At 45.0% G+C, this 26,187-nt stretch overlaps 1 protein-coding gene across 1 annotated transcript in view; it reads left to right on the top strand.

The window, feature by feature from the left end:
• The window catches only part of LOC140907965 (collagen alpha-1(XXII) chain-like), a 249,917-nt gene that overhangs the window by 150,380 nt on the left and 73,350 nt on the right, over window positions 1-26,187 (top strand). Inside the window, exons 13-15 of the mRNA XM_073335053.1 lie at window positions 16,898-16,951; window positions 18,873-18,926; window positions 25,891-25,944. Coding sequence (XP_073191154.1) covers window positions 16,898-16,951; window positions 18,873-18,926; window positions 25,891-25,944 — 162 coding nt within the window. The remainder of the gene's footprint in view (window positions 1-16,897; window positions 16,952-18,872; window positions 18,927-25,890; window positions 25,945-26,187) is intronic.

A 26,187-nucleotide genomic window follows, 5' to 3' on the forward strand; every position in this document is an offset into this window, starting at 1 on the left:
GGAAGCTGACCTCCTTAGAACCTGATTCACGGCAGAAATCAGCAAAGTTCTGAGGATGTTGCAGCTGGTGGTTTTCATGACCGGGGCAAGGTGAGATAGGGATGCGTTGTTTTTTATTTCATAAATAAACTTGTTAGAGCAGGGCAACTAGAAATCAAGACTCCTGGGTTCCATTCCTAGCTCTGTTACTGACTTATCTAAGGTTGTTGGATTTAGTTTGCCTGTGCTGTGTGGTGTTCGTGGCCTGTGACATGCAGGAGTTCAGACTAGATGATCTGGTGGTCCCTTCTGGCCTCAAACGCTATGACTGTAAGGTCACCCAGCATTTAATCTTGCTGGGTATGTCCACCTGGGGCTAAAAGATCTGCAGCATGACCATAGCTGGCCTGGGTCAACTGAGTGGATGTTCGGACTCGGGCTGAACCAGAGCTCTGGGACCCTCCACCCTTCCAGGGTCCCAGAGCTTGGGCATCAACCCGAGCCTGAATGTCTACAAGCAATTTTCAGCCCCAGACCCCAAGCACTGTGAGCCCGAGTCATCTGACCCGGACCAGCTGCAGGTGTTTTATCCCTGTGTAAACATACCCTCTAGGTCCTAGGTTTACCACCTGTATAATAATAATCATGTGTCTTTTGATTAGTTAATATTTTTAATCTTCTTCTGGGTCTCAGATAAAAGCTGGTACACTGTGGTTAAGTGTTAGTGGTTTCCGCATGTACTCTCAATCCCTTTGTCCGGTCAGGGCAGTTTCATTCTATGATTCTAGTTTTTTTTTAAACCCTCTTTCCTGGACTTACAGTGCCTTCTGCATGGCTAGCTGAATAACTGAGGAGCTGTGATTGGGTTGGCTTCTTTCCCCTTAAACAATAATTAAAGGGTTTTAGATAAAATCAGTGGTTTCTGTGACCCAGAATAACAGCTGCAGATTGTAACAAACAACTTGAAGCCAGATCACATAATAATAATTTTGCATCCTTACAGCTTAGTTCTCAACACTGCAGGAATTCCAGGGCTTGTACAGATTTTTTTTTCCCCTTTACACAATCTAAGTGAACACTACCTTACATTTTCAGTCCCGATCTCTCACTGCCAGGCCCATCGCTGGTACACAGTGACATCTGCTGGCAGTGACAAACTCTCCACCACCTTTCTTTCGGTCATTTCCTTGCCAAACTCAGCTCCGAGTGTGACAACGAATAGTATCAGAAAGCTTTTGCATCTTTCCATTCCTCTTCTGGTGAGAGTTCTGTGAAAGAGATTCTTGTGACTTAGTCACTGATAACCGGGCCAGGATGCAGAACGCTCTTTAACACAGTATTACGGCTGACAGGTATGGATGAGCTGCTTGTCAAGAGGAGGTGAAAAGAGCCTTCCTAACCAGCTAATGTGCATGTAGAATATAAAATGAACCTGTTATTCTAGTAAATTACAGCCTCCAGAGGTGCTGCACAAAACAGAGCTTTGTTACCCCCAGGAGACCCCGTAGTCAGTCAAAGGCATCACCCCATCACATGCTACCTGCCATTTTCCCCCTCACTAAAAGCTTTGACACCTGTTCTTGTGGTCAAGTTTCCCCTCTCCTCCTTACCCATTCATAAGATCAGAAGAAGACCAGAGGCACTGTCATATACTCCAGTTGATTGACAAAGTTAGGTAGTCAGGTCCTTCCTTCTCCATATTTCACATCCCTTATGAAAGCTTGCTGCCGGGCTGACCTTCCCCTTTAGAGGCTGAAGATAGCGACTCTGACAGCTAGGGCAGATAGGCAGCTGGGTCATGGAGCCAAGAGACCATGGCCAGAGGAACGGACGTTTGTTCACACTGTTCTTTTCTCGCCCACTTTGAAGTTTCTCGCACACTTTAATTACCAGTGCTCTGCCCCAGCCACACTAACTCGAGATGCTGTAACTTCAAATGCCAATACTGTCTGGGCTCTCTTACGTCAGCAGAAAGCTGCCACTTCACCTGTCTGATGCTTCTGGGTAACAAATCGAGACTGGGATACGAAAAGACTCTGCTAGGAAACCATTGCCTTGATCAGAAACATTTTTTATCAGTCCAGCGGAGGAGTGCATGTTATTATGGTCAACTGTTTTTACAGCTCCAGAGGGGCACATAGTAGTTTATAGACCAATGAGACCGGGCCTACCGTGAATAGCTCACAATCTTATGGCAAGATTCTACCCTGGGCAGCCTTAAGGGCACCAGGTCTCGGGGCTGTATTGTGGCAATTCACTGGGACTCTGTGTGGGCACAGGGCTTCACCCCACATGGACGAAAGTGCAGAATCAGGGCCTAAATTCAGAGAGACCTATTAAGTGTGTCCTCTTCCTATGCTGTATGACATACTCCTTTTGGACCTGGTGCAACATACGACAAAAACCTTGGGGTAAAAAAGAGCCAGAAACAGTGTCTCTGGGGAAGCTGGGCTGGGTGAGTTAATAGGTTTCTCTGACAGGGCAAAACATCCACCTGATACCTGACAAATCATCTGGGAGCTGCAGAGGTACAATCGCCACGTGCTATTTATAGGCTGGAGGGTACAAATTAATCAATGTCATGCTAAAGGCGACCGTGTTCTTGTTCTGCTTCAGTGCACACTCACCATCCAGTGCCTGGCAAGCTGTTTGTCTGATGGAAGCTTTGATCCTGAGTGAAGACAGATGAAAGCGGAGAGGATTGTTTTCCCCTAGAGACAAACACGTAGCACAACTGCTCACTATTTGTCGCATTTCAAAATTTAAGACAAATATCTAATTTTAGTGAAAGGCGGGAGAGGATTAGGGCACAACAGTCACAAAAACATGTTCCCGGTTGTGTGTTTACTTTGTTTTTTTGGTCCTTTTACAAACTCTAATATACAATGTTGTTAACTGGAGTTTGCATCTGCAAGGACAAAGGAGTGGGACAATGCTTCAGCTCGATGAGACTTTATAGGTATGACAAGTTACCCAGGAAAAGGACAGACTCCGCCAGTATCTGTCAGAGGCAGGGGTGACCCATCCAGGATAGGGTCACACTGTCTTTGGAGTTTGGACCCTTGTGTCCATTTGTCCATTATTTCTGAACCGAGGCGGGTTGGTACATAGTACAAGGCCATCTCTACCCTCTCTTATAGCTTTTTCAGCACCGAGGTCCTTGGCAGGAGCCTGTCTGGACCTTACATTCACGTTGATTTAAATAGGATTTGATCAGAGACAAACACACACCGTTATCACTATTTACAAGGCACTGTAGGTACACTTGGGGTTTAAGAAAACACAGGCACAATTAGCCATAGTCTTTGCTGGCCTCCCCCCACTGACTTCATTTGGTCCGATGTGCCCTGAGAGCTGCAGGGAAAGCTGCATCAAAGGAACTTTTGGCACTGCTTCTCTACAAACAAACCCCTTCATGTCCGGCTCACTCTGTGCCAGTAGGTCTCCAAGGCCACGGCACCCGTGGGGGCATTTTTGTGCCCCTGCAAGACACCCTGCCACCGAAATGCCGCCGCCGAGTACGGCCGCCGGAGAACCACCTGCCAAAATGCCACTGAGAAGTGCCCGCCACAGTCTTCTGGGAATAGCAATATGCTATTCCCACAGAAAGGTTGGGGACCACTGCTCTGTGTGGTGGAATGCAGATTTGTCTCCACTCTTCTATTGTGGTGTTGTGTTGTGTTCAGAATCATAAAAAAACAGCAGGCCTGTAAATACTTCCAAAGGGGCCCGCACAAACAGCAGTTCTCTCACAGAGCTCTGGCTGGCACTTGTAGAAATGTAGTAATTTTCCTCAACAAAACTTGGAAACGCGGAGTGCTTTGTAAGTCAATCAGTTCTAGCTGATCTTTGGCCTCGGTTTCTGTACGTTCAGCCAAAAATAGGTCTGCAAACAGTATGAATGTGCTGGGTTTTTTTCTTTAACTTTTGAAACTCTTAGAAACTGTGATCAGTCAATCAAACAAATCTTGGAGCTGTTGAATGGAGTCGTTTCAGATACTGTAATGAGCTCAGTCAATGCACACGGAAATACTTAGACCCCAATTTTCTCTCCCACTGTACTGTCTGCTGTGCAAAGGGGTAGAAACTGGTCTCTTCTTCCCAGCAGGGGATATCCTAGATGTGGAAGAGTCACTATCGGGCCTAGAGCTGACAGAGGTGATTTCTATGACACTACCATCATCCTCTTTCAGAATCCCCACTGTAAGGGCTTGTGAGGAGGAATGGTCAAGGCGGGGAAAGGATGGACAGTACGCTGGGGACCGTTACTGGCTTGGAAAACTTTAAAGCAGCTCCTAGGCTTCTCTAAACTCTGCTGGGGCCAGGTCCAGTGCAGAGTTGGCTAGAGAACTGGGAAGCTGTCACCAGCTACCTCATTCGCCTACCCCTACCCGCTGTACAAAGTATTGGAAAGGCCATGGGCCAAAATCATTGGCTGTTTTGCCCCACTCTGGTGATGCAGAGATGGATCTGGCCTGTGGATCTGGCCTTCCATCATACTCATAAGGAAGTGCACCAGGGACCTGCTGGAAAATGGTGCAGCACCTCCTCTCCCGAGGTACTCCAGAAGCCCTTGTGTTTCCCTGAGGCTCGGTGCCTCATGAAGCTCCAGCTGGGGGCAGCGTGTTTGCACAGTGGGGCTGGACCTTCTGGGACAATTGAGCTCTGTGTATTTTCCCTGTGCAATGAATGAAACCATTACGGTATCTGGTTACAATATGGTCAGGGTTCTTAGCCAGCCTGTCATCAATTCCCTGTACATTAACAGCCTGATTTATCAGTGAGGCTGAGAGCACCTGTAGCTCCCCCTGAACCCTGAAAATCAGACCCTACGTCTTCTGTATTTATTAAATCAGAATGAAGTGCAGTGCCTGAAGTGGGCTCTTTTTTTGGTTTGGTTTGGTTGTTTTGTTTTGTTTTTTGGACTAATGATCTAAAACAAACTCTTAGTTGAGATGAATTGCTGATCTCTTGTAGAAGCATAAGGTAATGCAACCTTTGATGTGAAATCTGCCAAGATATTAATAGAGTTTTAACCTCATTAAGGTAATACAATTCTGCACCTGTGCTTTCAAGAATGCAGCCATCTGTGTTACCTCTGGTCAGCAGCTTTCGAAAGTGGAGCTGGGTGAAATATCCACCGCAAAAAATCTCAAGCATCTAAATTTACCTGGTTTCAACTTCACAGAACATCCACAAAGTTTAATGAAATTTCTAAAAATGTCGATGAAATGTTGCACGGAAATATTTCCGCAGGTTGGCTGTTTTGTGACAAATTTTTAAAGCCTCATTCACTCCAAAATTCACAGGTTGTTAACTCTGAAAAACAAAAAGCTAGAGGAGGAGGAGGGGAAGTGCTGGTGTCCTTCCAAAGCTATATGGTCCAATGCAGTGGCTCTCAACCTTTTCAGACAGCTGTACCCCTTTCAGGAGTCTGATTTGTCTTGTGTACCCGCAAGTTTCACTTCACTTAAAAACTACTTGCTTACAAAATCAAACATAAAAATACAAAAGTGTCACAGCACACTATTACTGAAAAATTGCTGACTTTCTCATTTTTACCATATAATTATATAATAAATCAATTGGAATATAAATATTGTACTTACATTTCAGTGTCTAGTCTATAGAGCAGTATAAACAAGTCACTGTCTGTATGAAATTTTAGTTTGTACTGACTTTGCTAGTGCGTTTTATGTAGCCTGTTGTAAAACTAGGCAAATATCTAGATGAGTTGACGTAGCCCCCGGAAGACCTCTGTGTACCCTCAGGCGTATGTGTATCTCTGGTTGAGAACCACTAGTCTAATGGATTAAACTCATGCTAGGGAACCAGGAGAGAGGAAGAGGTGGCCTTGGCACTAATTAGACTGAGACTCAGGAGACCCGGATTGAATTTCCGTCTTTGCAACAAGTTTCCTCTGGGCCTTGAAAATACTAATAAAAACATGCACAATTTATGAAAAAAATATCGACGTGAATATAGTTCTGGGGAATGTCCTGCAGCCCGCTCTCAGCCGGAAAACGGTTTATAATATGAACCACAGCAGTGCAGAATTCCCCACAATTCTCATCGAACGAGCCTCAGTCCTGAGCTGGAGAGACCATCTGTAGGGGGGAGACAATAATTCATTTTCCTTTCTTGTTCAGCTCATGGCCTGTAACTGAGAGTGCCAATTAGCAGTGGTGGTTTTGTCATGCAGACTCTTCTCAATTAGACTGTGACCATTATCTTACTGCAAAGAGGACATTGGAGATAGTACAGATGGACATTACTTTCAGTTACCGGGCTGCACTAGAGATTGGTGGCATGCATGGTGAATGATCCCTTGCCAATTACAGAATCTTACGAGTGAGACAGGGAAAAGACCTGTTAGCTTGCCCAGTCCATGACAGTGCCAAATCAGGATTGTTCCAAGCCTGTAACTCACCTAGTCTCATTTGAGTGACTTTTGAAGGGCTCCCAATGTCAGTGCAGGAGTCACCTCTACTGATGTTGGAGTGACTCGGTCAGAAATTTGATTTCATTTTTATTAAAATAAGAGGCACCTCCACATAAAAAAGGAGACTGTGTGAAAGAGACAACAAAAAGAATATAGAATATGCACTTTCTAACATTTCCCTCATGCCTCCCTCTATAAAGTGAATAAGTGAAGGAAAAGTCAAGTGAATTACTGTTTGAATTGGAAGGCAGCAGGGCTAATTACAGTCTAAATGCATGTTTAGGGCTGATTTTTGCCATTACTTTCCTGTTTAGATAGTTCCCATCTTCATTATCATAGGCCACAAACCAGAGTTTCAAATAAAATATGTGATTATAGGCCACGGCTGTTTTCAAGCTGAAGACATGTTTGTAAACTTGGCAGCTACTTGAGGAGTTGCAAGTGAATGGGATAAAGGCAGATAAACATGACTTGTTAGCTTTAAAAAGCCACTGAGGGATTATTCTTCTATTTCAGTATTCATTGCATCGGCAGTCCAGGATTTGAGACTCACAAATAATTCTAATTAATCCCTTGACTCTTCCCTATACCTGCGAGCCACTTCCCTGCTGTTATTAAATCAGTTTGTTTTAACATACAGATACATTCTGATATAAACTTTATAATGAAACCCCCTTTGCACTAGATGATCCCACTACAAAGCCCCATATAACAAGCTGCATTCAAGTTACGTCTGTAGCACTGTCTTACTCCAGGATGTCAATATACTTCACGTGAAATATTGGAATGATCAGTGTAGACAGCACCTCCACCAATATAGAGTGCTGTATTTTAATCTTAGCGTTAAGTTGTTGTTTTGTATGTTTAATTGCATCTGACTGGGGGGGATGAGGGGATCTTAGTAGGAAGTTTGACTCATGCCTGTGTGTGGTGGAGTTGTTACTTGCAATAAACCCTTTGAATTCTGTAAGTGACTGTTACGATACACATAACTTAATCCTAAACAAGAAATGTGTTGTACTTCGAAAGTGTGTTCCTAAGGGGCAGGGTTACCAATTTAACTCCCTTGCCTCCTTTTTGATTGACAGATAAGTCAACCAACTGTCTCTTTTCATTAAGGATTAAATTCATTTCTCTGCTGTGGGCTAGTACATGCGGTATGCCCAGGGGTGAAAGTAAGTTAGAGGACTTACCGGTACGCCGGAGTCCTGAGCAGGGGGCGTGGCCTCAACCGGAAAAGGCGTGGCCTCAACGGGAAAAGGCAGGGCCTTAAATCCCTGGGCCCTTTCAATCTTGGGAGCCCCAGGCCCTTTATGTAAGGGGACTGTTGCCCCCTTACTAACATTCAGTGGGGGTGTTTTGGTTGGCTAGCTCCCAGTACTAAAAGGGGAAGGGTCTATCGGAAACCAGGACCCTGAGACTGCCAGTCCCCAGGAACAATGGGGAGAGGCCAATGCTCCCGGTCAGCCTGAATGACAGGGCAAGCAGGCTAATCAGGGAGTCAGGAGGCCAGGGAGATCATGTCTTCCGTGTGAACTGGATTTGCCTGGGTCAGACGGAGTGGGGCCGAGCTAAGGAGAAAGCGGGGTCCCAAGCTAAGCAGAAATGCCATTGGCCTTCTTGGCAACAAGGGCATGCTGTTGACTCATATGCAGCTTCTCGTCCACTGTAACCCCTAGGTCCTTTTCTGCCGAACTGCTGCCGAGCCATTCGGTCCCTAGTCTGTAGCGGTGCATGGGATTCTTCCATCCTAAGTGCAGGACTCTACACTTGTCCTTCTTGAACCCCATCAGATTTCTTTTGGCCCAATCCTCTCATTTGTCTAGGGCCCTCTGTATCCTATCCCTACCCTCCAGCGTATCTGCCTCTCCTCCCAGTTTAGTGTTATCTGCAAACTTGCTGAGGGTGCAATCCACACCATCCTCCAGATCATTTATGAAGATATTGAACAAAACCGGCCCCAGGACCGACCCTTGGGGCACTCCACTTGATACCGGCTGCCAACTAGACATGGAGCCATTGATCACTACCCGTTGAGCCCGACAATCTAGCCAGCTTTCTATCCACCTTATAGTCCATTCATCCAGCCCATACTTCTTTAACGTGCTGACAAGAATACTGTGGGAGACTGTGTCAAAAGCTTTGCTAAAGTCAAGGAACAACACATCCACTGCTTTCCCCTCATCCACAGAGCCAGTTATCTCACCATAGAAGGCATTAGATTAGTCAGGCATGACTTGCCCTTGGTGAATCCATGCTGACTGCTCCTGATCACTTTCCTCTCCTCTCAGTGCTTCAGAATTGATTCCTTGAGGACCTGCTCCATGATTTTTCCAGGGACTGAGGGGAAGCTGACGGGCCTGTAGTTCTCAGGATTGTCCTTCTTCCCTTTTTTAAAGATGTGCACTGCATTAGCCTTTTTCCAGTCGTCCGGGACTTTTCCCGATCGCCATGAGTTTTCAAAGATAATGGCCAATGGCTCTGCAATCACATCCGCCAACTCCTTTAGCACTCTCGATGCAGCGCATCCGGCCCCATGGACTTGTGCTCGTCCAGGTTTTCTAAATAGTCCCGAACCACTTCTTTCTCCATAGAGGGCTGGTCACCTCCTCCCCATGCTGTGCTGCCCAGTGCAGTAGTCTGGGAGCTGACCTTGTTCGTGAAGACAGAGGCAAAAAAAGCATTGAGTACATTAGTTTTTTCCACATCCTCTGTCACTCGGTTGCCTCCCTCATTCAGTAAGGGGCCCACACTTTCCTTGACTTTCTTCTAGTTGCTAACATACCTGAAGAAACCCTTCTTGTTACTCTTAACATCTCTTGCTAGCTGCAACTCCAGGTGTGATTTGGCCTTCCTGATTTCACTCCTGCATGCCCGAGCAGTATTTTTATACTCTTCCCTGGTCATTTGTCCAATCTTCCACTTCTTGTAAGCTTCTTTTTTGTTTTTAAGATCAGCAAGGATTTCACTGTTAAGCCAAGCTGGTCGCCTGTCATATTTACTATTCTTTCTACACATCGGGATGGTTTGTCCTTGTAATCTCAGTAAGGATTCTTTAAAATACAGCGAGCAATCCACCCTTGTACTTTTGTTAGGGCACCAGCAGCTGCTGATCCAGCCCTTGATTTGGCCAGGTGATTTCCACTGCTCTGAGGGATGGAAAGCAACTAGCCTGGGTTAACAATGAAAGTGGAAATCTACAAGGCTCCAGGCTGTGACCTTGTAATACCAGGCAGGGCTGAGTGGGGCTTCCCCGTTGAAGGCACACTGTTAGACCTGCCTCTGGAGAGGGTGTATTCCTTCACTTCGCTCAGGATAGGAAGGTGAAAGGGGCTGGTAAATGATTGTTCAATCTGGAAGGGCACTCAAATCACACATGCAATCTGCTCTTCCTTAACCTTTAGGCAGACATCCAGGGGGTCACAGGGATCCAAGGTGAAAAAGCTGTGTGCTCCAAGCTGCTCTGCTTGGTACACCGGGGCCACCTTCTATCTTGTTATTCCGATGCTTTCAGTGACATGGCTCAAGCTTTCATCCACTTAGGAGCCAATGTACTGGGTGCTTCCGGGAGGAGGAGGAGCTGGGTGCAAAAATCCTGCATACAGATTGGCTACCACCTGCCAGACTGACACAAAGAGGAAAGAGGACACCTCCATTCATCCATGCTAGTGTTGTCCCGTCATGGAAAACAAATAGTGAGGAAAGAGGATTTTGGTTCCTGATTCCTCTACTCTAAAAAGAAAAGGGAAGGAAAGTGGTGGCTGGGAGGGCGGAGTTTTGCTGATAAGGAACTGCTTTCTTACATATGTTGCAAGCAGTTCCTTCCCAGGTATATTCACCTTTCTGAGCAAATGATTGCCTTGAAAATCAAATTTGCTATTTGCTGGTTTTCTGTCTCATTAGGGGACAATTCAAATAGAGCATATTTGACTTAGGGGGAGGGATAGCTTAGTGGTTTGAGCATTGGCCTGCTAAACCCAGGGTTGTGAGTTCAATCCTTGAGGGGACCTGTCATAAATATAAAGGGAAGGGTAAACCCCTTTGAAATCCCTCCTGGCCAGGGGAAAGCTCCTCTCACCTGTAAAAGGTTAAGAAGCTAAAGGTAACCTCGCTGGCACCTGACCAAAATGACCAATGAGGAGACAAGATACTTTCAAAAGCTGGGAGGAGGGAGAGAAACAAAGGGTCTGGGTCTGTCTGTAGTCGTCTTGGCCAGGGACAGAACAGGAATGGAGTCTTAGAACTTTTAGTAAGTAATCTAGCTAGGTATGCGTTAGATTATGATTTCTTTAAATGGCTGAGAAAAGAATTGTGCTGAATAGAATAACTATTTCTGTCTGTGTATCTTTTTTGTAACTTAAGGTTTTGCCTAGAGGGGTTCTCTATGTTTTTGAATCTAATTACCCTGTAAGATATCTACCATCCTGATTTTACAGGGGGGATTTCTTTATTTCTATTTACTTCTATTTTTTATTAAAAGTCTTCTTGTAAAACACTGAATGCTTTTTCATTGTTTTCAGATCCAAGGGTTTGGGTCTGTGGTCACCTATGCAAATTGGTGAGGCTTTTTACCAAACCTTGTCCAGGAAGTGGGGTACAAGGTTTTGGGAAGTATTTTGGGGGGAAGGACGCGTCCAAACAGCTCTTCCCCAGTAACCAGTATTAGTTTGGTGGTGGTAGCGGCCAGTCCAAGGATAACGGGGGTAATATTTTGTACCTTGGGGAAGTTTTGACCTAAGCTGGTAAAGATAAGCTTAGGAGGTTTTTCATGCAGGTCCCCACATCTGTACCCTAGAGTTCAGAGTGGGGGAGGAACCGTGACAGATTGAGGGATCTGGGGCAAAAATTGGGGATTGGTCCTGCTTTGAGCAGGGGGTTGGACTAGATGATCTCCTGAGGTCCCTTCCAACCCAGATATTCTATGATTCTATGACCTGTTCTCCCCCCCACACCCCCGCATTAAAAATTCCAAATTAAGTGCTCTCTGTGAAGGTTCAGTTCGCACAAAATCTGATAATGAAAGTAATGACTTTAATTTATGTATATGCAATAGATACTTTGCAAAGCCAGCTATTATTAACCCTGAGAAGTGACATATATGCCTTTAAATAAATCAGGGCCAAATTCTGTCTCTCTGTCTCACAGGGATTAGTGCCTTTCTCCACAAATATATGTTTTGAAGTCAATGGTTCCACTCATGGAGTAAATGATTACAAATGTGAGTAAGGATGACAGAATCTAGCTCTTGATTTATTGGGATTGTGTGGTGTTTGTATCAGTATATCTCTATGTGTGTACATATGTGCAAAGGCAACCTTCTCAGGTAATATACGCAGAGGCAACCTTAATTCTGGCATCTTGGGACTTTGCAACCTTAATGTTCTTTTAATGTGTTTTCTTTCTATGCGATTTCCTAGGTTTTTAAACAAGCAAACTGAAAAACAAACACACAAAAACCAAAAAAACCCCAGAAAGTCCATCACATGCAACCACATTGTCTCCCACATGGTTTATCAGCCAGGTCAAACTTTTTAGATCCACAGCACAGACTTCAGACATTTGAGCTTCCAGAGTAACTGTTAGCAGCAGAAAGTTGTCATCTCCTATGTGGGCAAGCCAGTAGAAGGATATGAGGTCCACATTTTACCCGTTGGATTCCTAGCACTGGCTGACAGCAAAGGAGTGTTGAGACTCAGCTCTGGTCTGCATGAGAAAATATCGCAGAATAGCAATTGCAGAATAACAGCTCTTGAATTAGCTCCCCACTGTCGACACTCCTATTCTGTACTGAGTGCCTCGTCCTGTTTCGTTTCATTTACTTTGGCAGTGGACTCCATCTGGGCAATTAGTGCAGAATAGCTATTGTGCTTTAAATTATCACCCTAGCCTATCCCACAATAACAGCCCATGTAGACAAGCCCTCAAGAATCTTATGTTGTGTTCCAGGTTCTGTGTGTAACCCACTCACCTTCTGGGTGTGGTGTTCTGTCCCATCTAGTGGCACCGAGACCACTTAGAGAGAGAGAAAGAAATTAATGAGTCTGCTCTACAGCCTTGGCTAGCAGCCAGTTGGCTTTTAGCTCATGCGGTAGAGGCTCATGCATTAAGCTCCAGAGATCCCCAGTTTGATCCCGACGGCCTGGGTCTGTCGGTGTTACAGATGCTCTCATTGTTACAGATCTTTCTGTCCCTAACCACTCCAATCTGTCCTTGCCCCAGTCCAGATTCCTCCCTCCACCCGCCTCTCTCAGGTCTTTGTCCCAGTCTCCCCACTTGCCGCCCTCTATAGGCCCAGCTCTTCACTGATCTGCAACCCAGTCAGACTGTTTCACCTACATGCAAGGGGAGCGTTGAGCGCACAGGAGATACAGTCCCACAGCTCTCAGTTCTGGTACCCAGGACCATGGTGGCCTTGGAGCAGTAATTTCGGGGAAAGTCTTGCTCAGCCCATGCAAACCTGGGTTGAAACACGCTGTATTCAAATGAAATCTTTGGAGAAATTAGCAGCCAAACTCTAATGTGTACTGAGCATGTGCAAACTGAGATGTTTGGGGGCGTATGAGTTGGCCAAAGGGGAGGGATTTTTACAGGAGGATCAAAAGGTGACATCCATCCCCGTGAAATCTCAAATCCCTGCTCCAGTGCATGGAAGCACTAGAACATCTCAGCAAAGCCGGGGTGAGAATGTTTTTAACATGGGTTGTCACGGCTCCTCCCCCACGCTAGGGAACAGATGTGGGGACCTGCATGAACAACCTCCTAAGCTTATCTTTACCAGCTTAGGTCAAAACTTCCCCAAGGTACAAAATATTCCACCCGTTGTCCTTGGACGGGCCGCTACCACCACCAAACTAATACTGGTTACTGGGGAAGAGCTGTTTGGACGCGTCTTTCCCCCCAAAATACTTCCCAAAACCTTGCACCCCACTTCCTGGACAAGGTTTGGTAAAAAGCCTCACCAATTTGCATAGGTGACCACAGACCCAAACCCTTGGATCTGAGAAAAATGAAAAAAACATTCCGTTTTCTTACAAGAAGACTTTTAATAGAAATAGAAGTAAATAGAAGTAAAGAAATCCCCCCTGTAAAATCAGGATGGTAGATATCTTACAGGGTAATTAGATTCAAAACATAGAGAATCCCTCTAGGCAAAACCTTAAGTTACAAAAAAGATACACAGACAGAAATAGTTATTCTATTCAGCACAATTCTTTTCTCAGCCATTTAAAGAAATCATAATCTAACGCATACCTAGCTAGATTACTTACTAAAAGTTCTAAGACTCCATTCCTGGTCTATCCCCGGCAAAGACAGCATATAGACAGACACACAGACCCTTTGTTTCTCTCCCTCCTCCCAGCTTTTGAAAGTATCTTGTCTCCTCATTGGTCATTTTGGTCAGGTGCCAGCGAGGTTACCTTTAGCTTCTTAACCCTTTACAGGTGAGAGGAGCTTTCCCCTGGCCAGGAGAGATTTCAAAGGGGTTTACTCTTCCCTTTATATTTATGACATGGGTCAAACGACATATTTGTCCGTAATTGCATTCTTGGAAACAACTGAACCTTTTTGGCTGAAAATTTCCAAAAAAATTCTGCCTGAAGCAGACACCTGGGATCATAGAATCATAGAATATCAGAGTTGGAAGGGACCTCAGGAGGTCATCTAGTCTAACCCCCTGCTCAAAGCAGGACCAGTCCCTAATTTTTGCCCCAGATCCCTAAATGGCCCCCTCAAGGATTGAACTCACAACCTTGGGTTTAGCAGGCCAATGCTTAAACCACTAAGCTATCCCTCCTCCAAAGGATGGAACAGTTTGGCCTGAATGGTTAAAATTTGTCAAGTTACAAACAACTGAAACAGGGTCGTATAATGGGAAGCTTTGGGCAACTTTAACTAACAGACAGTGCTACCAACGCAACCTATAATACACACACACACACGGTCAAACAGCATTGCACTTCATATTGAGTTAGCTTTTTTGTACTGATATTTTAGGGTGAAGAAGGGCCTCAGGGTTTATCTGGATTGAGAGGAGAAAAGGGAAATCTTTTTAAAATAGATGTTGCACCATTATGATTAGACTATCCAGACGTTTTGAGTCCATACAATGAACATGGAAATCTTATGAGAAGAGGTCCTGTTGCCAATGTTTGGTACTGTGCGTTGGCTGGAGATAGCGCGGAGAGGAGCCTTACTCCCATTATTTGTATCTAGGACAGTTGAGCCTGAGTTTGAATCTAGAAATGGGCAAATGTTCAGGGGTTTCCTATTTTGCTTTAACTGGTTCATTTATGCTGAATGAAGAGACTTATGAAGTGCCTGTCACAGCTGTGTGTGATAAAGGCATATAATTTATAAACCAAGAGGGCTCGGATGGGGAAAAAGTCCTCAGGATTTCAGCAAAGATCCCAAAGAAGCTTTGCTGGGAGCAGTGGAGAGTTTGTTAGCCATTCCCCACCAAAGTAAACCTGAACCTGTGCCCTCAGATGCTGCTCTGAAGTTGATTCATTTTTGGGTTCATGACTGTCCACAACAGTGGTGTCCAGAACGGAAAAATCATTTAACCACTTATGTTCCCCAAACACTTAGGGAGCCCTCATTTTGCCTGCAATCTGTACAATTGTACTATTAGATGCGACATGGGGCATGTCTCTGCTACACATATTGTAAGGAATCTCAGTCATCTCTACACAAAGCCTCAGAGCAAATCCTAGTGATTGTCTGTGTTGCTATATATCCGTTACTTGGGTCTTCCTTCTCATCTCCCCTTTGTGGTATATGTTGCATCCTCATCGGCTTGTAAAGCTCGTCACATACATTGTAAGCTGTGACCTGCCTTCAGAGTTTCCTCTGACACACCAATCACGCATGGGCCCTGCTAATACTGGTGTGACATGTAGTGTGTTTTATCTGTGGAATTAACCCCAGTTTGACGGTGTTCTGGACCTGGAATTTCATGACTATGGAGCACTGGGATCCTACACGGTGCCAATCCTATGAATTGCTAGTTTGGAAAGACCGAATCCTTCCTGCTTTAATTGGCTTGCCTTTTCCAGCTGCTGCTGTTGATGACTTAAATTACTTGCTTTAAAAAAAACATCGGTAGTGGGTCCAAAGTCAGGATTAACATGACCTCTCTTCTGTCTAAAACAAACAACCTTAGGAACAAGATGTGTTCTTGCTGCTGACAGTGGCAACTCCTTATAAGCATGATTATTCCAAGAATTAAACTTCTTGCCAAAGGTAGCATTTGCAATAGGCAAAATATTCAAGTGCCTACATGATTTAGGAGCATACATACCATTTTCAGAAGTAATTTAGGCATTTAAGAGCCTACTACCCTTGAAAAATAGCAGCTTCCATGACCAGCTTACAGTCCCTACCAAGTAATGCACAGCAGGTTAGTTCAGTCTAATAATAGACTAGACTAACTGTTTCCAGTGCCTATTCCTCTTCTTTTCTTCCTCCCTTCCTCCCGGCCTCTAACCCGGCGGTGTGTGTAGCTAGTCAAGCTGGGCCAATACTTCAACATCCCTCATCCCCTACCCTTTGTCTGTTTGTGTCGTTATACTGTACATAGAATCATAGAATCACAGAATCTCAGGGTTGGAAGGGACCTAAGGAGGTCATCTAGTCCAACCCCCTGCTCAAAACAGGACCAATCCCCAACTAAATCATCCCAGCCAGGGCTTTGTCAAGCCTGATCTTAAAAACTTCTGAGGAAGGAGATTCCACCACCGCCCTAGGTAATGCATTCCAATGTTTCACCACCCTCCTAGTGAAAAAGTTTTTACATCGTGCAGGGCAAGGATTTGCTCTTCTGTGTTTGCACAGCACCTGGCACAATGGGGCCCTCAGCCTTATATTTGCTATCACTAATAATAATAACAGTGAGAATTACCCACTCCTCAGGTGCATAGGATTTTTCACTTCCATTTTTTTCAAATCTCAATTTCTCGTGGGTATTTCATGAGAGTTGCCTTGTCTAACTTTTCAAGAACCAGGGTTCTTTGTTTATTCTAGGCTCAGTTTATTATTAATTTTTACTACAGCAATCCCCGGCGGGTTTCTGGGTGCTGCACAAATTGGTAGTAACGGGTGGTCCCTGCCTCAAAGCTATTACCTATGGCCACGACACAACAGAGGGTACAAAATACAATGGAATGGGGATAAAGGGAAGACAAAGAGTGACAGTAATAAGTTGGCAAGGTTACATGTGTTATTACTTCATTGTTTTTATATTGTTTTCTTTTTAAATAAGTTAAATGAGCAAGGGTATTGGTGAGTGGCTTGCAGCTCACTTGCTGACCAGGGAGTGTTAATGTTGGCGGTGGATCCTCTTGAGACTGTAAATAGTAGGTGCTCACGGTGAAGTGATTTTCCTTCTCAGTTATTCTTCCCTTGCTGTATTACTCGTGTCTTTGTGCTTTCAGCCGATGTTAATATTATGCTGATGCTGGTTCTGTTGTGTTGCAGGGATCCCCAGGCTCACCTGGCCCTCCTGGGAGGGATGGAGCAAAAGGAGAAACTGTAAGCTTTTTTGTTCCTTCCTTGTAATCCTTTCCTTTCAGTGTGAGCCAGGCAGTGGAAATCAATCTCTATTGAGTGGGACATGCCTCAGGGATTTGTGTGGCCATTTTAGGAGGAACAGAAACAAACGATGGAAGGTTAATGACCTCAGCGTTGTCTCTTACACGTTCGCAAAGACCGTGGACTTTATTGGGATGAAGCATATTGAGTGACTCCAGGGGCAGAGCTGTTACAATTCATTAAGCTGTGAGAGGGGGACACCAGGCAGGTTATGGTTTGGGACTTGCTGCTGCTGGGTTGGTTAAGAAGTGCAGGCACAAAACCCAGCCATTTGTTTCACGCTAGGCAAAGGGCTACCAGCCTGTGGAGATGGTGGGAATGGAGGATGACTGGAGAAGGGTAACAGGGAAGCCAATGTTGCATCCCAGTCACAAAAGCAGAGGATTGAACATCTCTTGGTGATGCATATTCTGTTAAAAGCACAGGGATTGGGGAGAGCTGCAGGCTTTGCAGGAGGAAACTCAAGCATGCTAGACAAAATGCCCTTAGTCTGAATGTTGCAGAAGGGGACAAATGTCCAAGCATTTCCCAGCATCCTTTATGGGTGTACTTTTTTTTACCATCCATTTCATCGGATGAAGTGAGCTGTAGCTCACGAAAGCTCATGCTCAAATAAATTGGTTAGTCTCTAAGGTGCCACAAGTACTCCCTTTCTTTTTACTCCTAAAATTGCAGGTCGTTAGATCGTCCCCAAGTACCTTGCTGAATCAATGCAACTGTATCACATCATACATGAAACTGTTTCAGAGTGGTAGCCATGTTAGTCTGTATCAGCAAAAACAACGAGGAGTCCTTGTGGCACCTTAGAGACTAACGCATTTATTTGGGTATAAGCTTTCGTGGGCTAAAACCCATTTCATCAGATGCATGAAAAAGACAGTAAGCAGTATATATATACACCACGTGAAAAGATGGGAGTTGCCTTACCAAGTTGCCTTACCAAATGATTGCATTGCCCTCGTTAACACCACAAAAGTAATTTTCCCTCTCTTAATATTCACCCCTTCTTGTCAACTGTTGAGAATAGGCCACTTCCACCTTAATTGAATTGGCCTCTTTAGCACTGACCCCTCCACTTGATAAGGCAACTCCCATCTTTTCATGTGCTGTATCTATATACTGCTTACTGTATTTTTCACTCCATACATCTGATGAAGTGGGGTTTAGCCCACGAAACCTTATGCCCAAATAAATTTGTTAGTTTCTAAGGTGCCACAAGGACTCCTCGTTGATTTGAGGATGATATATGGCAACATGGTGTCCTAACATCATAACCTTTTACTGCCCTGATATGATGGGTTAATTGCACTGCCCCAACTGTTAAAGGTCACATTTGTGGTGTAGCTTTTAGAGGCCTGACCAATTGTAAATCCTAGGTGGCATGAGCCCTGGAAATGACATTTTGTTGCTTAGGAAACTGCCTGCAAAGAGCTGATGAATGTCCAGATATTTCAATGTATATTTACTTTGGTCTGGTCCTGTTATGGTTGCTCTTGAGAAAAAGCACACTGTGGACTTCAGGAGCTCCCCATTTTGCCAGAAGCTGGGAATGGGCAACAGGGGATGGATCACTTGATGATTATCTGTTCTGTTCATTCCCTCTGGGGCACCTAGCATTAGCCACTGTCAGAAGACAGGATGCTGGGCTAGATGGACCTTTGGTCTGACCCAGTATGGATGTTCGGATGTTCTTATGTTCACATGACATGTGGAATGCAAGCACTGAAGGCAATGTGGAGCTTTCATCGGTAACACCCATGCATCCTTCAGCGGTGGCTCTTTTTTGTACCTTCCCTAAACATTTCAAAATTGAATACAGGCATTTGAAACCACACAACTAACCATGTGCTCTTTGTTACAGGGAGAATCAGGGCATCCAGGAGCATTTGGACTGCCTGGTCCAGCAGGCCCTAAGGTGAGATTTTTGTTTGTTCTGAGTCAACACTTGTTTTTCCTGTCTTGACGTTGTGTGTACATCTGGATTCTCGGAGTTGATTTGTGATTGTGGTTCTTTACACGCTCACTAGTGAGGGAACAAGCTCCCAGCGTTAGGATAATACACACTACCTACAAAATATTGTTAAAACATTAGTAAATCCACCCAGGCTCCCAGGGAGGGAGGTGAGTATTATCATCCCCATGTAACAGGTGGAGAGAGAGCTATTCAGAAAGCATAAGGCCTGAATTGTCCAATATCCACTAATTTTGAGTGCCTCAGTTTGTGCCAATTTGCAGTGACGTGGCAATGTACAACTTACAACAGCATTGACATCGCCTCTGGATTTGGTTCAAAGAATGTCTTCAGGAGTCTGGATTCAGTAACACCCAGCTGAACCCTACATTGGGAACAGCCTGGATCTGACGGGCCGTGTTTATGGCCTCTTTCTGTCCTCATTTACACAGATCCAGCTCCTACTGACTTACTCCCTTTAACTGGGGGCAGAACTGGGTCCGTCATTTGCATCAAGTGGAAGAAGTTGCAGCTGTATCTTTATAACGCAGAGACGCAGCCCGCTGACAATACAGGTGTCATTGTGCAACACACCATCTTGATCTAAATGTCATTGCTTGCTGAAGCAGGTATCCTTTGTGGGTCACATTTCCATATGAAAGTTGGGGGGGGCATGAGGCTAAACTATAGAAAACTGTGAACTGCACATAAATGGTGTAATATGCACAGCAGGTTATTATCTGCCTCAGAAAGGGGCCGGATTGAATTCACAGAGCCCAGTTCTGCTCCCACTGAGGTCAAGAGGAGTTTTGGCTCTAACTTCAGTAGGGGCAGGATCAGGCCCTGTGTCTACAGGTCCTGTCTGGCACAGAATAAGAGGATCCATGAAGCAAACAAGCAGCGTTTGTTTGCACAGGGCCCACTAGACTTGTTAGCCAGGGAGACTTGGGCAGGCCCTTTCCCTAATTGCCTGTCACTTCCGTGGGTGAACGTTTATAAACTGCCACGGTTCCCACAGGGTCTGCTCACTAGCACGCTTGTATTAATCACTTGGTTGAAATGCTTGGCAGCAAACCAGTGAATGCAGGAGCGGCACAGTGGTTACATGCAGCAGCACAGAGGGGCTCATTGTGGAAGTTGCATGACGGAGCGTTCTGCAGAAGATGAATGGCAGCTGTGAATGTAGAGCTTGGCTCGGAGAACAGGGGGAAGCATTTTAATACAGTAGTTTGTAACCTAGGCCCTCTGTTTCCTAGTGACTCTGGGTACACTCATCCTTCAGGGGGAATCAGCGGCAGGTGACATGAATTGAATTTGTCACCCATACATGCTGGCCGGCTGCATGGCTCCAATCTATGGCCTAATAAATAAATCCACGTTTTCTGTGCATCCTGAATTGTTATCAATAATGGTACAAAAGCCAGATAAACCGGTGGCTTCTGTGTAATATCTGTGCCATTTCCTCTTCCTGGTGCTAAGCTCATCGTCCTCATTTGGAGTCTGCTCTGCCTAACCAAGCTGTGCATATTCCTTTTCCTAAGGACTCGGTCCTGCAGGGTGCTTAGCGTTTCTGTGAGTTGCTGAGCACCCTCAGCAAACCTTGAGATCACTCAGCAGGTCACAGGATCAAGCCCTTCTAGAAAAAAAGATGCACAGCTTCATGAAGTGGTGACAGAGAGGAGATATGAAAACTGCAGGTATTTGATAGGCATACACATTATGATTTATTCGTATTACCATAGCACGTAGGAGCAGGAGAGGAATTATTTAGGGGAGTACCAGGAGCACACCTAGGACACTGTATACAAATACTAAACAACAGTTAAAAGTTACATGGCTAGAAGTGGTAGGATGCAGTTGGGAAAGGGAACATTTTGGTTGGATAACTTCACAAATTTCCTGGGTATGGTGTATGAGTCTGAACCATCTCTTAAGAGAGGTAATAGGAACATCATTGTCTGAGTTATTTAACAGTAGACTAGACAAGGCCCTAGAAACTATATTCTTGGGAACAATCCGGCAGTGGCAAAGGGATACAGTAGCGGAGGGATGAGTCCCAGTTGGATGGATAATGTTATACCAGGTGAAAAGCTGTATCCAGAAATTCACCCAAAAGAAAACATTCAAAGCTGGTCTGCATGGGGTGGAGGAAAGCACTGTCACCATATAGGATCAGGGCGGGGGCCAGGCAAGTGTCACAGAAGCGGGACTCAGAACTGCTCCCACTCCAAATGGTGGTGGTCCCTGGGCCGGCCAGTGTAGGTCCAATGCCTCAAGAGGCAGCCGAGAAGAAACGTAACTGAAGAGCAGCCATGGAGTGACTCTGGAGCTGTGCAGGAAACAGTACCTAATAGAGGATGGTTTCAATTCATTCCTGGTTATGGCCCTGGAGTTTCCCTGCTGCCCAATCCTTCTGCCAGCACACTGTTATGCTGCAACTAATGGGACTACTTTGTATGAGCCTGGCAAACCTTCGCTCGCTCTTTGCCTGCTTTTCCCCCGAAGTACACTAGTCTCTAGTGTCATTAGATTATGCCAACCTGGGTGACATCCACAAGTGCAGTGAACTGGGACTTGGAAGATTTTGCATCTGTTCTTGGCTCTACACCAGCCTTTTTAACTGACTGTGGACAAATTACTTTATCTTTAAAGTGTCTCTCCATCTCAAAAAAGATATCTTGGAATTGGAAAAGGTGCAGAGAAGGGCAACACAAATGAGTAGGGGTCTGGAACAGTTTCCATCTGAGGAGAGATTAAGAAGATTGGGACTTTCCAGCTTGGAAAAGAGACAACTAAGCGGGTATATGATAGAGGTCTATAAAATCATGAGTGGTGTGGAGAAAGTAGATAAGGAAGTGTTATTTACTCCTTCTCCTAACATAAGAACTAGGGGCCATCAAATGAAATGAATAGGCAGCATGTTTAAAACAAACAAAAAGAAGTACTTCTTCACACAACATACAGTCAACTCGTGGAACTCTGCCAGATGATATTGTGAAGGCCAAGACTATAATAGGGTTCAAAAAATAACTAGATAAATTCATGGAGGATAGGTCCATCAATGGCTATTAGCCAGGATGGGCAGGGATGCAAAACCATGCTCTGAAGTGTCCCTAGCCTCTGTTTTCCAGAAGCTGGGAATGGGTGACAGGGGATGGATCACTCAATGATTACCTGTTCTCTTCATTCCATCCGAAGCACCTGGCATTGGCTACTGTTGGAAGACAGGTTTCAGAGTAGCAGCCGTGTTAGTCTGTGTATCCACAAAAAGAAAAGGAGTACTTATGGCACCTTAGAGGCTAACCAATTTATTTGAGCATAAACTTTCGTGAGCTACAGCTCACTTCATCGGATGCATGTAGCTCACTAAAGCTTATGGTCAAATAAATTGGTTAGTCTCTAAGGTGCCACAAGTCCTCCTTTTCTTTTTGTTGGAAGGCAGGATACTGGGCTAGATGGACCATTGGTCTGACCGACGATGGCCCTTCTTATGTTCTTTCCTTGCCTCAGTTCCCCATCTGTAAAATGGGGATGGCAGCTATCCTTTTCTCTCTCACACACACTCTTCCTCCCCCCCGTCTTATTTATTTAGATTGAAGGGGCTGCCTCTTACTGTGTTTATGTACAGTGCTTAGCCCTGGGGCCCTGATCTCGCGGGGGTCCTTTAGGTGGAACTGTAACATGAATAATAACAACAATAAAGCAGTTTGAATATGTCTGTATGTTCAAAAGATGGAAATGCATATAGCGCTATAGGCTGGGAAGCATGGGTGTTCATGTGATGGCTATCATGGGCATGTACCATTGAGTAGCTTAAATACATTTTGACAAAGTAATGCCAAGCTTTCACTGTAGAGAAGTGAGCTCTGCCACCCAGCTCTCTCTCAGCTGCCCTGGTTAAATATTAAAACAATCATCTCCTTTCACAGGAACTTTTATTTATTTTAAAGGGCAAACCGTCTATGGTGGGCTTCCTTTGCCTGGATTTTGGGCTCTGCTGTTTTAAGAAGGAATCCCAATTTTGCTGACTGTGCATTAAAATAGAAATTACTAATGGTTTTTAAAAAAAACCCGAACCGTCTACTTACTACATTTATATATAAGCATAGAGCCGATAACTGGGATTGTAAAGGAGGTGGAGTTGATAATCGTAAAGGTCACGTCTCCTATTCCTGCTGTAATGATTGTTTTTTTGTCAGATCACTTATCTTTATTTAGCAGCACCATTGTGGTGACGCTGAGATCTCCGGGTTCTGCTGCAGGCTCTGAGGAGAAGTAACTGGGTCACAGTTGTTCCCATGTTCAATCAGTCTTCATTTATCCCCAGCTAAGTAGGAGAAGCTCACAGACAACCATTCAGGCGCTATATATGCATTTCAGGAAACTCAGTGAGCTGCTAAACTACTTGGCTGGGGGATTTTCCAGTCTCTTGCGTTCGGGTCAATCTTAGGCATTTATTTTTTCTTTTAAGGAAAAAGTGAACAATTGTTGCAGACTTCAGTAACTGCATAGTGAAACTTCCAGGGGCACAGCTAATGCCACTACAGTCTTTTGGTAATAGTACGTCATCCCCAGAGGACTTAATCCCCCTCTGATAACTGAGGATAACAGTAATGAAATCCCCTCAGATATAAGAGCTAGGAATACCAATACAAATCTAATAAAAGCACCTTTTTGTTTTCATCAAAAATGTAAATGAGGTTAACTGCTTGCACAGCTTTAGTGAGGTCCCATGGGGACATTCCTGCTGTATTCCTAGCTCAACTCCTTCAACATTACAAGTGTTCTCTCCCATCCAATTTTGTGGGTAAATTTAGTCCTCGTCAGAATGAGGGGCTGGTCTTGCTGGCTCCAACCAGGTATAGTGCAAACAGGGGCTGTCAAAGCTTCTGCCCCCAAAACCCACCCTCACCTTGACCTGGAATGCCTCCTGCTATTCCAGTTCACGGCCTCTGATGAATCGGATTCTATGGTGGCTTTGGGATGCGAAGAAACATCCACAGAAGAGGGGGAAGAGACCCCCTGACTGGGGGAGAGAAAGTGAAGAGAAGGGACCCCTGTCCGCCTGAGGCCCCTCAGTGTAAGGAGGAAGCCATACACACTCTTCTCATATTAGGTTGGATAGTAGGAAACACTATTTCACTAGGAGGGTGGTGAAGCAACTGGCATGGGTTACCTAGGGAGGTGGTGGAATCTCCATCCTTAGAGGTTTTTAAGCCCCAGCTTGACAAAGCCTTGGCTGGGATGATTTAGTTGGGGATTGGTCCTGCTTTGAGCAGGGGGTTGGACTAGATGACCTCCTGAGGTCTCTTCCAACCCTCATCTTCTATGATTCTGCATGAGTCCCTGCACCACAGTTTAGCATCTGCATGAGGCCGCATAAATGTGCTTGAATCTATTTATAAACCTAGTCATAAGTTTGTACCATCGTTTGCCTCCACGGCTAGCACAGTTCCCAACCACAGCATGGCTGTGCTAACAAGTTCATCTTTCTGCGAGTGGTCTCGGGCATGGTTTCAGCTAATATTTTGGCTTTTTCAAAATATAACTCCCCCTATGGGCAAACTGAGCTGTAGCCTCGCTCCCCAAAATGGTGACTGGTACTTGCGGAGCAGAGTTCTGTCGTGTAATGTCCCTGCCAGAACCATGCTACTGAATGACGTTTTAACTTGCATGGTTCACATTGTGAGGCAAGCAGGGCCTGCAGCACTACCAAGTTCCTGGTCATTTGTATTTGAATCTGGGTCACCAACGGTGAACATGTAGGTCCCCCTCGTGCCCATGGCTCTATGTGGGCGCACACTGCGTCTCCACAGGCTTCTCGTAGGATCGGGGCCTTCCTGAACTAACCCTTGTTTTGATGGTTTCAATTTGCTGGAAATATCAGCGGCTGGAAATCGGCAGCGTAAGCTGAACATGAAGGCTTGTTTTTTTTGAAGCTGAAGCCTTATGAGTTAGGAAGGTCCAAAACTGGAGTTAACATAAGGGAAAAGAAAGTCTGTTGAACTAGCAACCGAATCAGTTGGTCCAACAGTGCAATCTCAAAACACTCAGGGCTACATTCACTGATGTGTGTGTCCGTTTTGCGTTGATCTGGTGGGTGGATTCCCCCCAGCAAAGAACACCACCTCCTGCACTGTCCCACTGCAGTCAGGTGTGTTATGGGCACATCATGAGAACTTGCTACGTTGGCTGGCCCCATCTGGCAGATTGCACCAAATAGAAGGCGGGGGTGTGTGTGTGCAGAGTCATAACTGGCTCCCTTGCCCCCCCCCCCCGACATAAGTGCACCAAAGAACCTGGTCTTTCATTTATGAACTATGTATTGGAATACACAAAGAGTTTAAAGTGATAACAAGTTTGAATCACATCTGTCACTCTCCAGCCAAACATAAGAACATAAGGTGATGCCATGAGCTTGCTTGCATTGTGTGTGTTTCTCTGAACTCTGGGGCTTGCTTATCACCAAGAACTGGCTTCTACTGTCAAACATACTGCCTTATGGGTGTGTGTCTTGTTCATACTGTTTTCAGAATGACTCTACCTCACCCAGCCAAGAAAGGGGGAAGTACCAAATGCATATAATTGGCCCAATTAGCAACAACTCTGAAACAGCTTATACAGAAATCTGCATGTGTCGGTTTGTCTTTAAGGGGCAAGTCTGAAAACCAAGTGTTAAAACCACAAAGAGCTTGGTGTGACAACAGTGCTGGTTTCTGAACACTGGGAGCAAAGGAAAAGGTTTGAGCTTCATTGTGGGAGCATAGCTGGGAGATGGAAGAGCACTCGAGGCATTTCGCACTGATCCCCAGAGAAGCCAGCTCAACGTCTCACAGGAAGTGCCTGTTTAATTCCTGACTATGTTATTTATTGCTTTTTTCTTTTGAATTAACCTCTTGTCTTTTTCAATGTTTTATTTCCTCCCCAGGGATCTGAGGGACAACCAGGTCCACCAGGAATTAAGGGCTATGTCGGAGCACCCGTAAGTCATGATTCTCTGGTTACATTTTAGTAGCTAAACAATCCTTGAATCTGGAAACTTCCCCCACATTTCCAATGTATTCTGCACAACTGATTCTTCCATATGACAATCTAGAGATACCTGATTCTCCCCTAAGTTCCCACAGTGAAACTTCTGTGACTTCTGGGGAATTACTTCTGACTTATGCCGGATGTATGTAAGATCGGCATTAGGCCTGCAGAGAATAGTCTATAGGAATTACTA

Source organism: Lepidochelys kempii, chromosome 2 (assembly GCF_965140265.1).
Source record: "Lepidochelys kempii isolate rLepKem1 chromosome 2, rLepKem1.hap2, whole genome shotgun sequence".
NCBI lineage: Eukaryota > Metazoa > Chordata > Testudines > Cheloniidae > Lepidochelys > Lepidochelys kempii.